General features: G+C 41.0%; 4 protein-coding genes across 6 annotated transcripts; 1 reads left to right on the top strand and 3 right to left on the bottom strand.

The window, feature by feature from the left end:
- Positions 1–827: 827 nt before the first annotated feature.
- LOC125975560 (potassium channel subfamily K member 5) lies at positions 828–3,917 on the top strand. 2 transcript variants are annotated; one of them, XM_049731305.2, is made up of 5 exons: positions 828–930; positions 1,656–1,767; positions 2,222–2,388; positions 2,463–2,631; positions 2,717–3,917. In XM_049731305.2, the coding sequence occupies exons 2-5, from the start codon at positions 1,713–1,715 to the stop codon at positions 3,409–3,411; spliced, it is 1,086 nt and encodes a 361-aa protein (XP_049587262.1). In that variant the 5' UTR covers positions 828–930; positions 1,656–1,712; the 3' UTR covers positions 3,412–3,917. The 2 variants fall into 2 exon arrangements, with proteins under 2 accessions (XP_049587262.1, XP_049587261.1); XM_049731304.2 differs by having other exon boundaries at positions 847–1,134.
- Positions 2,772–6,297, bottom strand: LOC125975575 (serum paraoxonase/arylesterase 2-like). Its single transcript, XM_049731333.2, has 9 exons — positions 6,039–6,297; positions 5,880–5,950; positions 5,765–5,820; positions 5,093–5,255; positions 4,860–4,986; positions 4,569–4,772; positions 4,423–4,504; positions 4,230–4,358; positions 2,772–4,142 (listed from the first exon to the last, which is right to left on the bottom strand). Exons 1-9 carry the CDS (start codon positions 6,113–6,115, stop codon positions 3,981–3,983), a joined length of 1,071 nt encoding a protein of 356 aa, XP_049587290.1. The 5' UTR covers positions 6,116–6,297; the 3' UTR covers positions 2,772–3,980.
- Positions 6,298–6,361: 64 nt separating this feature from the next.
- Positions 6,362–8,970, bottom strand: LOC125975569 (serum paraoxonase/arylesterase 2). The gene is made up of 9 exons (XM_049731323.2): positions 8,802–8,970; positions 8,655–8,725; positions 8,533–8,588; positions 8,218–8,380; positions 7,858–7,984; positions 7,497–7,697; positions 7,326–7,407; positions 7,059–7,187; positions 6,362–6,967 (listed from the first exon to the last, which is right to left on the bottom strand). The coding sequence occupies exons 1-9, from the start codon at positions 8,876–8,878 to the stop codon at positions 6,806–6,808; spliced, it is 1,068 nt and encodes a 355-aa protein (XP_049587280.1). The 5' UTR covers positions 8,879–8,970; the 3' UTR covers positions 6,362–6,805.
- Positions 8,971–9,655: 685 nt separating this feature from the next.
- LOC125975568 (casein kinase II subunit alpha) lies at positions 9,656–13,478 on the bottom strand. 2 transcript variants are annotated; one of them, XM_049731322.2, is made up of 14 exons: positions 13,407–13,478; positions 13,154–13,230; positions 12,912–13,041; positions 12,728–12,839; positions 12,534–12,635; positions 12,335–12,385; positions 12,198–12,257; positions 12,035–12,118; positions 11,842–11,952; positions 11,662–11,763; positions 11,484–11,584; positions 10,755–10,903; positions 10,590–10,679; positions 9,656–10,509 (listed from the first exon to the last, which is right to left on the bottom strand). In XM_049731322.2, exons 3-14 carry the CDS (start codon positions 13,010–13,012, stop codon positions 10,394–10,396), a joined length of 1,179 nt encoding a protein of 392 aa, XP_049587279.1. In that variant the 5' UTR covers positions 13,013–13,041; positions 13,154–13,230; positions 13,407–13,478; the 3' UTR covers positions 9,656–10,393. The 2 variants fall into 2 exon arrangements, with proteins under 2 accessions (XP_049587279.1, XP_049587278.1); XM_049731321.1 differs by having other exon boundaries at positions 13,154–13,235; positions 13,407–13,473.
- Positions 13,479–14,257: the final 779 nt, after the last annotated feature.

Genomic DNA, 14,257 nt, shown 5'->3' with positions numbered 1-14,257 from the left:
TTTAAGTTCCGGTGTTTCCCTCTCCAGGAGGAGTCAGTCGAGCGGGTTTCCACGGGGGCGGTGACGCAGCAGCTATGACCAAGCAAAACCGTCGACCTGAAGGGTGGAGTTAAGGACTGTAGACTAACGCTCATGCACAACACTTGCTCTGTTTTATCAATTTAAACGCCCTGTGGGAGTCTCCACATATATACTATTTTGTTTCCAATAGACTAATGACATAACACAGGTCAGGGCGTTAATGCGCAAGGTGATACGCATCCGCAGTTGAAGGGACCCCCTCCTAAAAAACAAAATAAAGTACAATTGTCAGCAGGCTGCACACAGGAAATTATTGGTTAAATTATAATTATATATCAGAATTAGGTGTATATATGTATATATTAACATTTGTTTTACATATTTTTAAAGTTTTATTTTACATTACAGTCTGGTACCACCCCACTTAGATTAATGTTACACTAAAAGATGATTGCTGTCGCTGCTTCTGAGTCGTTGCAAATGAAGATAAGGGCAACTGTCACGCGCATGAACGGTCCAATATGGTCAAGTTTGTGCAACGCTCACTGCACTGTAAAAAAAAAGATAGATTGTACAAACACGATAAATAACACAGTTATTGTATTGTTTTTGTTCCTCCACCCTCAACACCACCTCTGAGCGACAATCGATGCCACGCTGCCCGCACACAGTAATAATAATAATAATAATAATAATAATAATAATAATAATAATATACATTTTGTTAAGTTAGGAGAGTGTATCCCTTTTCACCTGCAGCCATCCAGGTACGTTTTGATGACGTATTCAGGTGACCAAATAGAGAGGCGTGCGTGCATGCAAGCGCACGCCCGGAAGTTTTTCTTTTTCTTCTTTTCGCCAGGAAGAAAGTTGAAAGGGGAATGAGAGACGACGCTGCCGAATGGGGCAGTAAGTTATTTCTTAAATATGACTGACCAGGGGCCCCTTTTAACATCGTGCATCATATTCTATTTGTCCATTGGGGCTGCGATATTTCAAATTCTTGAAGAGCCAAACTGGGAATTGGCAAGGAGTAAATATGTTCTTCAAAAGGAACAGATTTTGAAGAAGTACCCCTGCCTTAGGAAAGAGGATCTGGATGAAATTCTTGAGGTAGTTATGGACTTTATTTGCTATACAAATTGACATAAAGCAACTTTGCGTGGGTTTAACGATGTAATTAAACAGGAAACGCACTCCATATGTTCATTGAGATTAACCAGGCAGTTCTGCCGTCTCATTCAAATGCGCATTATATTTCCCCCACTCTAAAAAGCTCATTTTGTCATACATTTGTTTCTTTAGAAAGTAAAAACAGAGGGGATATTTATAATATTGTACACACGGGCAGTAAGCGTGAACCTACACGTCCCATTTAAATTGGAATGTTAGCACAAGGTGTGTCTTGTCTGGCTCAACAAGTGTTTTTATTTGTTATAATCTCACGCGACATTTTTATTTGCGTGTAGCTGTATTTTATTCAATTAACCTTGCACATCTAATGGAATCCAATGCAAGACCACAAATCCAGCCTTTACAAATATGCTCAAACTTTGAGAGGAATTGAATTAACAAATTACCTGTAAAAAAAAAAATGGAAAATTGATTTTATCTGTTAAAAATTCATCTTCCAGGTCGTGTCAGAGGCTGCGGGCCAAGGTGTGATCATCACTGGGGACAAACATCACACCATGTGGGACTGGGGGAATTCTGTCATCTTTGCGGCGACTATTGTCACAACAATAGGTTTGTGTGTTGGTTATTACATCTTAAAACGGCCCTAAGCTTGAATATGTCACTGGGGGAAAAAAAAGACACAGCATGCACAGCAAACAGAACATTTCTTTTTAGTCACAGTGACATTATTTATTGGTTCATTAAAGCATGGCACCAAAAAAGTTCAAAAAAGTAAGACTGTGGGCTAACTTGCTTGTTTAAAATGATGTAACTTTCATATGGGCGTGAGATTTTTTACAACAACATGGAAAGCAGTTGTCCACATCGCACGTTGGTGCAAAACTATGTTCGGGCCAAATATACCATCCGATAAGTAGGTAGCAACATCACGTCCGTGTGAAGATCCCAAAACACACTGCAATAGGTCAAGCCCAGTCATTAATTAGCGGGGGTGTCAATAATTTTGCAACTGGAAAATTGAATCCAGTTAAATTCCCATTTGTGTTGTTGATGTATTCCATAGGTTATGGTAATGTCGCCCCAAAGACTAATGGAGGTCGAATCTTTTGCATCCTGTATGGTCTGTGTGGCATCCCGCTGTGTCTGGTGTGGATCAGTAAGCTGGGTTCGTTTTTTGGAGACCGGGCTAAACGTCTGTCCCAGATCCTCATCCGCAAAAACGTGCCAGTGGTAAGATGTAATTTGGATATTAAGTGGCATAAAGTTTCAGAATCACTTCAAAGATTTTTTTTTTTTTTTTCCAGAAACGTGTTCAACTTATCTGCACCATTATTTTCTTGTTATGGGGGCTCTTCGTGCACTTGGTGATCCCTCCGCTTATTTTCATGTCCTTGGAAGGATGGAGTTATTTGGAAGGCCTCTACTTTTCTTTCATCACCCTCACAACTGTCGGCTTCGGAGATTACGTGGCAGGTTGACTTCAGATCATCATTAATTTCTCATTGTTGTGCGTTTACAATTATTTTGATTTACCACACATACATTTGATTCCTTTCAGGTGTGAATCCAAATATTGAATACCCGAGGTTGTACAGAGTTTTTGCGGAGCTATGGATCTACATGGGACTGGCGTGGCTGTCTCTGTTCTTCAGCTGGAACGTAAACATGGTCGTGGAGGCTCACAAGGTGCTGAAGAAAAGACGACACAAACGCCGACCCTTCCTCGATCGTGAACCGGAGTCCGAAAAGAACACGCCCGAGTCGGTCGACAGGCCGACCGTCATTGATATTTTTAGCTTCTTATCGGATAAGGGAGAAGACTACAGCACTGTCATCAAGGAAATTGGTGAAAGCGTAAAACCAAATTCCGCTGCTCTTTTCAATCGCTCCAAAAGCTGCAGCGACATTGTGACCACCACCATCGAGACGCTGGATCACTCGCCGCGACACAGAAATTTGTTGAGCATCAGCGAAGTGTTCATCAACCCAACGAATAACGGTTGCCAAGCCAGAGAGAGTCAATCTGTTAAGCAAGAAACTTCCACAACAAAAGAACCAGCCGAGCAATCGGAAACCGATGAGCCGTTAGATGAAGTTCAAGATTCACCAAATCATGACATTATACTATTTACTGTGCCAGCCTCAGGAAGCACACAAGAAGAAATTACACAGCCAAGTGATGGTTTGCCTCGGTTTATAATATCAAAAGTAGAAGAAGAAGACCCTTTACTTAATAAGGATGAGAAGGGCTAAAGATTCGAATTGCACTGTATGTTTGGGAGAAATAATCCAGCATATGTACCAAAGAGACGATATTCAATTGGACATAATCTCTGCTTTGGTTCATTCCAACAGAATTTAAAGGAGTTGAAGTCAGGGCTCCAATTTTTCTACACCACACTGATGACTGTTGTATTTTTATCTTCTGTTGCATTTCATTGCCAAGTGATACTCAGGAATTTATTTGTAATGTGTTTTAAAATTGGTGTAATTTATTTGCTGTTATTGTTCCATTGTTGTCTACCTACTACAATCAATGTACATTAATTTGAGTGTTAATTTAGTTTTTTTTGTTTGTTTTTGTGATTCATCATTATGGTAAAAGCGCGTTGTTGCAGTTGTGGTGAAATGCACTATTAATTATTATTTTTTGTATTGTATTGCATTATGATTTGCTCCAAAATGTGTTTTTGTATCTCAGGCTAATCTGCATGAAGTTCTATCAACATATGTCTAAGATAAAAATTCAAATTTTTCAATGTTTTTGTCACGTTATGAAATTATTTTTCAAGTCTACTTTTTTTTTTAAAGCAATGTCCTCCTTAATCTAAATCACAGCATAAAGCTTTATGAAACACTGTTCCAATGATCAGTTTCCTTCCATAGATCGTAGCGACAGATGAGCCCATAATCACGTGACCATCATCGGCATACACTTGAGTCACGACTGGCACATCTGAGTGAATGTTCTGGATGCGGATGACCTGGATGACACAGCATCATGTAATAATTCAATTTGGATCCCAACAAGTCACAACTGAGCCAAGTGAAAAAAATGTGAAGAGACAAACCTCTGATCCAGGTGGATTTTTAGGGTCAAAGTGGAAAATTCGCATTAGGTTGATGTGACAGCCTAACCACAGGTCACCTGTTTTCGGGTCAACTTCAATGTTGTCACACAGTGAACCCAAAGCCAGGGACTGGTGGAAATAGAGGAGAAAAAAAGTCAGATATAATCTAACATTTTTTAAAATTTACATTTACCTTCACAAACGCTAACGCATTATCTTCTTTCCGCTCAAACACGTGCAGATTATGGCCCAGTATATCCATCACATAAATATGTCTGTCAAAAAAAATTAAGTAGATATTCTTATCTCGATTGCGCAACCCTTAAATAAGTCACCAACCTTTTGTCTGGTGAAATGTTGATTCCATTGGCAAAATAATAGCCCACAGAGACAACTTTGACCATGTCTGTACTGTAGTACACAACGTTAGACAAAGGTTGACCCAGAAGAGGCTCCATGATAGTTTTCAGAAGTTCATCTGAAAAATAGTGATCATTGGTGGCATAGAACCGATCCAACCCCAAAGCCACGATATCATTCACACTAGAAAGTAGAGAAGAACAAATAAGTTTCTGGCTATAAGTGATATTTTTTAGATTATTATAAAAATGAAAGGTCGCCTTAGAATACCTGTGAAGGAGTTTATGCTTGAAGGTCTTAAGATGCAGCAGGGAGAATCCTTTCTCCACAAATTCAAACAACTCGACTTGGCTTTTGTGGTGAGGATGATTCACAACAAACAAGTACACTGTGCCATCTGAAAATGATTGGGCAGTGATTTCAGTGCCATAAATTCAATGCTCCTCAAATAATTAAATTCACAGGCCTAAAAGTTGATCATCTCCAAATAGGACTGCTCATACTGGTTGGTTCTGTGTAGACACTGATGCCATGAGGGTTGAACGTCTCCAGGTCTAAGTTGTTTGATATGGGCAGCTCCACTGGTTCCATGTCCGACTCCTTCAGATCCAGGAGGAAGATCTTACCGGGAGCATCAGAAGATGGAACTCCGGGGTAATTTAAACCCTAGAAAATCCAAAAATGTACAAAGAGACATCATTTGTTTATCTCTAGGAGCTCTGTGCTGGTGTCAAAATTGAATCAAGAGCTTCTGGATTTTATTTGGTGCATTACTTTTCTTCATGGAATGATGTACCTTCTGCAAACAGACTAGGTCTTCCAAATGCTTTTTAAAGAACTAAGGGGCAGTGCAAGGTAGGTGGAAACAGTACAGGGTACCGATTTGACGTCAGCAGGCGTTATCTACGGAGCTTTGCATCAGGAACGGTTCAAATAAGGGCAATGACTTGCAGTCTCATCGAGTTGTGCCCACTGTAGGTTTTTGGATTCTGTGAGGGTTGGTTGAGGCCATCCTGTCAGTCTGTGTGACTGCAAACTTCGATTTTAGTTGTGAGCCTGCTTTATAGTCGACAACAAGTGTAGTCTTTTTTTTACAGCATGTACAACCTGAAAAGAAAAGTCTTGGCTCTTCAATAATATTCAAGATCTAGAGAAAATTTATTAAAAAAACTTACAGTGCTGATAAAAGCGAGTCCATCTCCAAAGACCGTTATATCCTCGGAACCATTGTCTGTATAAAAAAATCACTATTCAATTCTATTTGGAATAAAATATTTTACTTGCTCTTACTCAGATTCTTCAGCAGCACACAGTTAGGTAGGTGATTCTTGACAGGCTCTCGGGACGCCAGATACATTTTTCTGCAATGTTAGTGATGGCACAGAAGTATAGAAAAACAGAAATATAAAGCAGGCTATACTTCAAAAGTGAATGCCGGTGTTTGCTCACCTCATATTGACCATCCTCTCGCCAAGCAGCATGTAAAACAACGTCACAGCCACTGAGAGCAAGCCCAGTGTTTCCATGGTTGAACCGCACAGCACACTGTACAGAGGACAGCTAAATTTCGGAATAAATAGCTTACTCAGCTAACCCAAATCCAAAAGAGAGAGAGTAAATAAACAAGGAATGTATGACCCCTCGTTTATCTGCCTGCTGCTCAAGCTCAATATAATTGCAGTAGAACGTTTGCAAGGGATTTCAATCTTTGGTCTGTCCCAAAGTTTGGTTATGCCGTCAGAGAAACACAAGTGCATCAAATGATCAAAAAGTGGATTTTAAAATGTTTTTATTTGAGTGCATGTTTTTGGTTTTACAGCACAAAATTTGAACTAATATATTCTTAGTGTTTTAACATAAAAAACTGTGTAAGCACATTCATTTATCTAACCATAGATCAATTTTGAATTTGTGGTTGCCAGAATCTATTTGAGAAGAATTTGGGCGAGATTAACTAGTTGCTAAACCCACAGCAAAAAAAGAACCGAATCTTCCGTGGCTTTTAAAAACTTTACACACTACAAACACAGTAATATTGCATTATCATTACTATCTTCCAATAAAATATTCACAGCATACATATTTTTCACAACAATTTCACCATCACCAAAAAACATCTTCTTTCCTATAAGAAGTGCATTTTTTTTTCATACAGTGGCAAAAACTACTTTTTTTCATATCGTGTTTCCTGCTATTTTGTAAGATGACATCACTGTCTATTCCAAATCACAGCATACGGCCTTATGAAAAACTGATCCAATGAGCACTTTGTCTCCATAGGTGGTGGCTACAGATGAGCCCATAATCATGTGACCATCATCAGCAAACATCTGCTTCACCGAGGGCTCTTCAGAATGAATGTTTTGGATGCGGATAACCTGAACGACACAACACCATAAGAGACATAATGAATTGCAAAACTGCACAACAGTTGGTTGGCATGGCTGGTGTGTTTTTGGCATACAATACCTCCGATCCAGCCGGATCATTAGGGTCCACGTTCAAAGCTTTCCATCCGTTGGGATGGCAGCCTAGCCACAGGTCACCTGTTAGTGGGTCGACTTCAATGTTGTCACACAGTGAACCCACATCTACGGCCTGGTGACACAGTAAGACAAAATTAAATTAGGCGCTTTGTCTGCATGGTTGGGATTATGTGAAATACTTTTGTATAGCTATAATTAACATCAAGATTAGTTTTAAATGAGATTTTTTTTGTGTTCAGAAATTATTTACCTTCACAAAGGCCAGTCCATTGTCTTCTTTCCTTTCCATCACATGCACTTTATGGTCAAGTATATCCATCACATATACGTGGCTATTCATGACAACAAATGATTAATTTGTGATGTTTTTTTTCAAGACTACCATAAAAAAAGATGCAAAACCCCTGAAGAGGCTGCCAACCTTTTGTCCGGTGAGACGTTAATGCCGTTTGCCATGTAATATCCCTGAGAGACAATTTTGACTATGTCCTCACTGTAATACACAACGTTAGTCCAAGGTTGAGCCAGGAGAAACTCCAGAGATTTAAGGCATTGATTGGAAAAATAGTGATCATTAGTGGCATAGAAATGATCCTTTCCCAAAGCCACAATATCATTGACACTGGAAAAACAGAGAGGGAAAAAAGAATAACATTAGAAATCTACAAAATATTTCACATAATTTAAAATATGACCGTTAACGTCCGAGTGAAATGAAATAAATCGGCCTCATGTTAAAAAATAAAGATTGCTTCATCACTGTGTCCCCCTGAGAAGCACACCTATGAAGAAGATCATGTTTGAAGGTCTTCAGATGCGTCAGCGATAATTCCTCCTCGACAAGTTTAAACAACTCCACTTGGCTTTGTTGGTCAGGATGGTTGACGACGAAAAGATACACCACTTCCTCTGAAAAAAAAACAGCATTGTGTTAAAAGGAACAGATTTAGCAACATGAATACAACACAGAGCATTGTTGGAACAAGCTGTGATATTTAAAACAAGCTTAGTTATTAAAACAAACACACCCTAGGGTAAGGTTTTGCATATTCTTGGATAAGTAACAGGTTTGTATGCATGCTTCTGGGGCGGAAAAAAAACATCACTCAACAATCTTGATTTCAACCCAGGACTACTCATACCTGTTGGGTCAATGTAGACACTGATGCCATGAGGGTTAAACGTTTCCAGGTCAAAGTTCCTCGCCATGCGTAGTTCTATCGGCCTCAACGGGGAGTCTTTCAGATCAAGGAAGAAGATCTTGCCTGGAGCATCAGAAGAGGGCAGACCGGGGTACTTGAGACCCTTTAAAGAAGAGGAAAAAAATTATGATCAACTTGTGATCTGGACACTACTGGTCAGTAGGAGGAACTTTAAACAAAACAACCACAGATCCAGTTTCTTATCATTGTAGTCCAACTTCACATTATAAAGTTGTGCAAACTTTAAAAACTTACTGTGCTGACAATGGCGAATCCATCCCCAAAAACTGTGATGTCCTCTGAACCGTCATCTGCGAGAAGATTATATTGAACAATTTATCCCTAGTGAATAATAATGTCGAGGTGAGATGACTTACTCAGATTCTTCAGTGGAGCACAATTGGGGAGATGATTCTTGACCAGCTCACGTGAAGCAAGGGCCCTCTTCCTTTTGTTTACGAATGAAAAGTTAGGAATGCACACATAATTATAATGAATGGAATTCCAGGGGAAATATCGTTTACCTCAAGTTGACTATCCGCTCCCCGAGCAGCACAGATAACGCCGCAACAAAAAGTGCGACGAGGCCACATTTGCCCATGTTGAGGACTTGCAGCCGCTTTAGCAAAATGCTGCAAACTTTAGCAACTTTTCGACTCACCACTGCAAGCAGGCAAGGGGCGTGCCGGGGTGACTCTGACAAGAGATGCATTCAATCTCTGCTTAGGGGCAAAGGCTTACCCCGCGAAATAATGTTGGCATGTTTAATTATATTTTATATTCTTAAATAGAGGTGAATATTTAAATTAATTTGTTGCACTTTGCCACTTGGTGCCATCGCCACTCAACTGCCTCTATAATGGGTAAACATGGAATGCATTATTTCCTACCCATTTTAAGTACTTGAATGCAGCATAGTGTCCTACGGGAAACCGAAAACGCAAAATTTACGTGCATTGTTTTGTTTATATTAAAAATATCTGAAATTATTAAAAGTACTGCAGTGCGTTTGCGTAGACTACGAACTCCATACGTATTTATTTGCGTAACGTCTTGAAACGAACATATACTGCGGTGTAGAGCCGTCTTAAGTTATATTGTCGCATTTAATTGCTATTTGTAATGGCTTAAAATAGTTTGCAATGCCTTCCACAATATTTATAAAGCGATCATTAAAATTCTAACATTAGTCCAAAGATTGGACACACTTTCACAAACTCGAGATCATTTTGACTGGTACTTGACTTCAAAAGTTGACCTTATGTTTTGCTTTTAGACTGTAAATTCTTGAGTACTGAAATAAATTGCAATAGTTAGATCTGTGAAATATTCAAGTCTATAAGGGGGGTGTTAAATTCAAAAAGACGGTGTCTGCAAATCCCTGTTTAAACTGTTTATTTTTTTTGAAGTTGTTTTTGTAGGTGATGACTCTTCCCAACATAAAACAAAAAGTTACAAAATTGTCTATGTCATCAAAATCATTTGTAAGAGACTTCATAAAAAAACAAACATGAACACATACATACACGTACAGAAGTGAACGTAACATAAAATTGGCAAACTATCGACCCTGTGATATTCAGCATTGGGTGCATGCAACCTGACAGTTACTGTAGAATATCTACAAAAGTCCAATTTTTGAATAATAGCAACTAACAACTTCAAAAGACCGACAACTCCTGCACATAACGATGTGTGTGTTGTGTGCGCACAGCAACGAGCACACCAGAGTCCTGACTGTCGCGTGAAGTCGTGGGGAGGTTCACAGTGTCGTACAGCAGGTTCCCGCATCAAAACAGTTTCAAGCAAGACTGTATATTTGGAACATACAAAATAAATTTTATTATCCATTCTCTTCATGTCTACATCTTATTAGAATTGTCAACACACCCAAATTAATTCTAATAATCCTGACAGGTGTAACAATACATGATCTGTCAAGTCCAGGTGTCAAAATATAAATGAATGTGAAAAGCAATTTAAATCATCTTTGTTATTGTTGACATAAAAAGGGGAACTGTGGCGCGGGGGCCACAGTGAAAACTAGGCAGGATGTGGCCATGAGCACACACAAACACGGGACTCAGGGGGGTAACGGGGCGGGCAGGTGGGTCCCTCAGGGCTGGGCCCCGGTGGCTGCAGGAACTTGTGTGGCCAGAGTGTTGGGGGCGGAGATGACGGGTGACCCGGCGATGTTTGCCAGCGGCTGCGAGGAGGTCATTGAGCTGATGCCTAGGACAAGCAGTAAAGCTGGATTACTCACGGGGACTCGGACGGCGGGGCCTATTCCACCTTGGTATAGTTCAACCTACCAGCCATCATACTTGAGGAGCTGACTGGTGTCGAGCTGGCCGCCATCCCTCCAGGAGTGGGCCCCCTTCCCTGATCTCTGACGATGGGATCTGGAATGAGTTGGCGTCATAAGACTCACTTAATACATTTGAGCCCTGTTTAGGTCATCTGACTCAAGCACTAACAGAAGTATGGATGATCCATGGCCTCTTTGGCTGTCAGTCGGGCTTGATGGTCATAGCGCAGCAGTTTGTCCAGGAAGTCCAGAGCCTCTGTGCTGACCAGGTGCTGGTTCTCACTGTGTACAAACCTCTCCCACCTTTTACGAGAGTGTCTAAAGAAGGGCAAAGAAAAACAAGTCATTTTATACCCAAGGCTTCCAACAGGCACTCCGCAGGACACATTCGGTCCCCTGTTTGTGGAACCCCGACTGGTGAGGCTTTTTCACACTGCGCTTATACAATATTATTATCCAACACTGTGTCACAGTCAGGTGTAGAAACCCAGATTGCACAAAAAAGGAAACTCACAACCCTCCTGCTGGCATACAACCAACGTGCATAACATGCCTGTGATGAAGCTTTCCAATTTGAAACAGCATTATGAGACAAAGAAAAGACATTTCCTCAAAACTTTGAGGTAACAACAACAAATGCACTAAATTCATACATCAAACTACACAAAGGATTCTTGATTGATTTTCTATGACCACAACGTGCACTTAAGAGTGTCATGCATTTTAGGTAAACTCAAGAAGCCATTTTCAGATGCAGGAAAAAAAATAAAAATCTAGTTTGATTTTGTCATTACTGTGTGGGACGGAAATACTTTTTTTGATGCTACAAAGAAATAGTTCTGTCATCAATGGGAAGGAGATGCTGAAAATATTTCTGCAAGGATGGCCTTCGTCTCACCTTCCCAAAATGTCGTTGAACCGTGGATCCAATTCAATGTTGTACTTGTCGATGTAGTCGTACAGGTCCTCTGTGCCTAAGACTTTTGCAATCCGCACAAGCTGTAAAGAAAATCAAATGTTATCAGACACTACTTAAAAATGTACCAGTTGTATCGCCAGGCTTGTCGTCAACCTACCTGATCGTAGTTGTCGTGACCGTGAAAGAAAGGTTCCTTTCTGAAGATCATGCTGGCCAACATGCAGCCCAAACTCCACATGTCAAGATTGTAATCATACATCTGCACAAGAGAAGCAAGAGACGTTGCATTGATTCAATCCCAAAAATACAAACACTTGACAAATACTGTGCTCCTCACCTGGTAATCTACCAGTAGTTCAGGTCCTTTAAAGTACCTGGAGGCCACTCGCACGTTGTATTCCTGGCTTGGGTGGTAGAACTCGGCCAATCCCCAGTCGATTAGGCGGAGCTGAACATTTCCAACAAAACATAGGCGAGATGATTTCGCCACAATCGAATGTCGTAACTTGCGTGCCAAAGCGAGCCGGTACCTTTCTGTGTTCGTGGTCGATCATGACATTGTGTGGCTTCACATCTCTGTGCATGATGCCCATACTATGGCAGTAATCCAGAGCCTAAAGAACAGCAATACAACCTGTCAAAATCAAATCCCCCCCCCCGACGATAAAATGACACCTTACAAAGACGACTTACCTTTAAGATTTCATACATGTAAAACCGTATGTCAAAGTCAGATAGAGTTTGATACAATTGCTGTAAAAGAGAAACATTCAGGTTTGTTATCAGATGATTGCTGTGCTCGTGAAAGAGATGACAAGTCTGATGCATACCTTGAAGTCTGTGTTGTTCACATGTTCAAAAACCAGAGCGGGGGTTCGGGACTGGCGGGAGAAACAAAAGCGTGAATGAATAGGAACACAACTCCTAAAAATGGAAATGTGACCCCGCCCGTGAGGATCCTGCTGTTAGCCTCTTGCACGACTATTATACTAGTTAATTTTTGAACTGAGAGGAGCACAAAATACATACCACGGGATCCTTGACAATATCTAGCAGTGAGATGATATTTGGGCCGCCCCGGAGGTTCTCCAGGATTTTTATTTCTCTCTTGATTTTCTTTTTTTTCACCGGCTTTGAGAAGACAGAGGAACAATAATGGGATTTTAAGACAGTCAGAAAATATTTTGCGATAGGGCTAGTCCACATCTGGAAGACTGCCATACCTTTAGTATTTTCACAACCACTTTTTCATTGTTTGTGATGTTTATAGCTTCAAACACTTCACTATATTTGCCTCGACCAAGTTTTCTGACTAGCTGATAGTCGTCCTGGTTTCTGCAAGGTGACAATTTAGGAATTAATGATCGGACCAATTGGCAACTCTTTCACAATGTGTCTTTGCCTTACCCCCACTCCACAACATGGGACTCATAGTCCCAGTATTCCCGAGGTCTCTGTGTGTTTACATCGGGGTAAACTCGAGAGCGGCTTGGAACAGGGCCAGACATATTCTACACAGAATTCTCTTGAAAATCTCCTACAAGACAAACAGAATCAAGGTCACCGGCGTGTACACACCCTCAAAAACAATAGATTGCAACTACATATTTGAAATATTTTTGTCTCGCTGTATTCATGATGACACATACCTGGGAGGTTACCTCCAGGAAGTCGGTGACGGATGAAAGGGAACGAGATCGGTTGAGAGGCCGCTAAAGTTCGAGAGCTACGCTGGCAAGCACATATGACGACATATTTTACAACCATGGATAGATCAAAAGATTTTATAGCAATAAGTGACTTTGACTAGTTATTAAGACAAAGGAAGGTCATCTAGATTTTCTTACATGGAAGTCATTACATGGCTGAAATTGACTAGGTTACAAATAGGTGTATTTTCACCTGGCTGTTAAATGGGGGCATCCAACCAGTTTAATCAGGACGTACGAGGTTCAATACAGTCATCACTGGGGGCAACAACCACACAATACTTCCTGTAAGGGGAAAAAACAATGTAGGTTGATTTCAATCAATGCTGTCAATGAGGCAAACTAAGCTAACGCACGCCATCTACTATGGCTCATAAGACCCAACATCTTTGATGTCGCTAAGCAATCAATCCACTCGCATGCTGTGATCAGGTGTCAAAAAAGCTTCGTGGGGATGTGGCCAATTTGCCCGCTTCACGCTTTAACGAACGCGGCGGGTGCACGCAAGAAGCCCCCCTCGCTCAACGGCCTGCACAAGTGCAATGCAGCTAAGGAGCTAACGTTAGCTTAGCTTACAAGGCAAGCCGGCTAGCTGGCCGGGCTGCTAACACGTTAGCATTAGCTAGTCAAGTGGAGAGGCTAAAGCCGGTAGCAAGTCACATTTCACAGAACCTGCCAACGCTAAAATAACGTGATCCCGCGACAAAATCCATTTTGGATACCGGGAGGAGCGAATCGCCAATTTCTGTTATCATCGTTTATGCTAAACCTAGCCACAAGCTTCGAAAATTTCTATTTCCTAGAGCTAAAAAGTGCTAAGCTAACAGGCTCATGGGGGGAATGAATAGCCTGCTTGGATGGCGAGGCGAGCGGCTGGCAACGCCTTAAAAACTCACCCCGCAAAGACGAATGTGGCTACAGAGAACTAGCAAGACTACGCTACGTAGTCCCCGCTACCCCTCGATGGTGGAACGGTCATCGGTGGTAACAAACATACGACGATTCGTGGTCAAATACAATTACCTCTCAGCGTTGCTGGGACAT

The sequence above is a fragment of the Syngnathus scovelli genome, chromosome 9 (genome assembly GCF_024217435.2).
Source record: "Syngnathus scovelli strain Florida chromosome 9, RoL_Ssco_1.2, whole genome shotgun sequence".
Classification (NCBI taxonomy): domain Eukaryota; kingdom Metazoa; phylum Chordata; class Actinopteri; order Syngnathiformes; family Syngnathidae; genus Syngnathus; species Syngnathus scovelli.
The sequence above is the reverse complement of the archived record's forward strand: the minus strand, read 5'-3'. Positions and strand labels throughout refer to the sequence as shown.

Excerpts from the sequence above, each read along its gene's own strand:
- LOC125975568 (XM_049731322.2), bottom strand. The coding sequence starts at position 13,012 with ATGTCTGGCCCTGTTCCAAGCCGCTCTCGAGTTTACCCCGATGTAAAC. Across the intron at positions 12,119-12,197 it reads ACATGTATGAAATCTTAAAG|GCTCTGGATTACTGCCATAG; the intron begins GTAAGTCGTCTT and ends GCTGTTCTTTAG. Across the intron at positions 10,510-10,589 it reads CTCCTCAAGTATGATGGCTG|GCATCAGCTCAATGACCTCC; the intron begins GTAGGTTGAACT and ends TGCTTGTCCTAG.
- LOC125975575 (XM_049731333.2), bottom strand. The coding sequence starts at position 6,115 with ATGGAAACACTGGGCTTGCTCTCAGTGGCTGTGACGTTGTTTTACATG. Across the intron at positions 4,359-4,422 it reads ATGCGTTAGCGTTTGTGAAG|TCCCTGGCTTTGGGTTCACT; the intron begins GTAAATGTAAAT and ends TATTTCCACCAG. Across the intron at positions 4,143-4,229 it reads AAAATCCACCTGGATCAGAG|GTCATCCGCATCCAGAACAT; the intron begins GTTTGTCTCTTC and ends TGTGTCATCCAG.
- LOC125975560 (XM_049731304.2), top strand. The coding sequence starts at position 949 with ATGACTGACCAGGGGCCCCTTTTAACATCGTGCATCATATTCTATTTG. Across the intron at positions 2,389-2,462 it reads TCCGCAAAAACGTGCCAGTG|AAACGTGTTCAACTTATCTG; the intron begins GTAAGATGTAAT and ends TTTTTTTTCCAG. Across the intron at positions 2,632-2,716 it reads CTTCGGAGATTACGTGGCAG|GTGTGAATCCAAATATTGAA; the intron begins GTTGACTTCAGA and ends GATTCCTTTCAG.
- LOC125975569 (XM_049731323.2), bottom strand. The coding sequence starts at position 8,878 with ATGGGCAAATGTGGCCTCGTCGCACTTTTTGTTGCGGCGTTATCTGTG. Across the intron at positions 8,381-8,532 it reads GATTCGCCATTGTCAGCACA|GGTCTCAAGTACCCCGGTCT; the intron begins GTAAGTTTTTAA and ends TCTTCTTTAAAG. Across the intron at positions 7,188-7,325 it reads ATGGACTGGCCTTTGTGAAG|GCCGTAGATGTGGGTTCACT; the intron begins GTAAATAATTTC and ends CTGTGTCACCAG.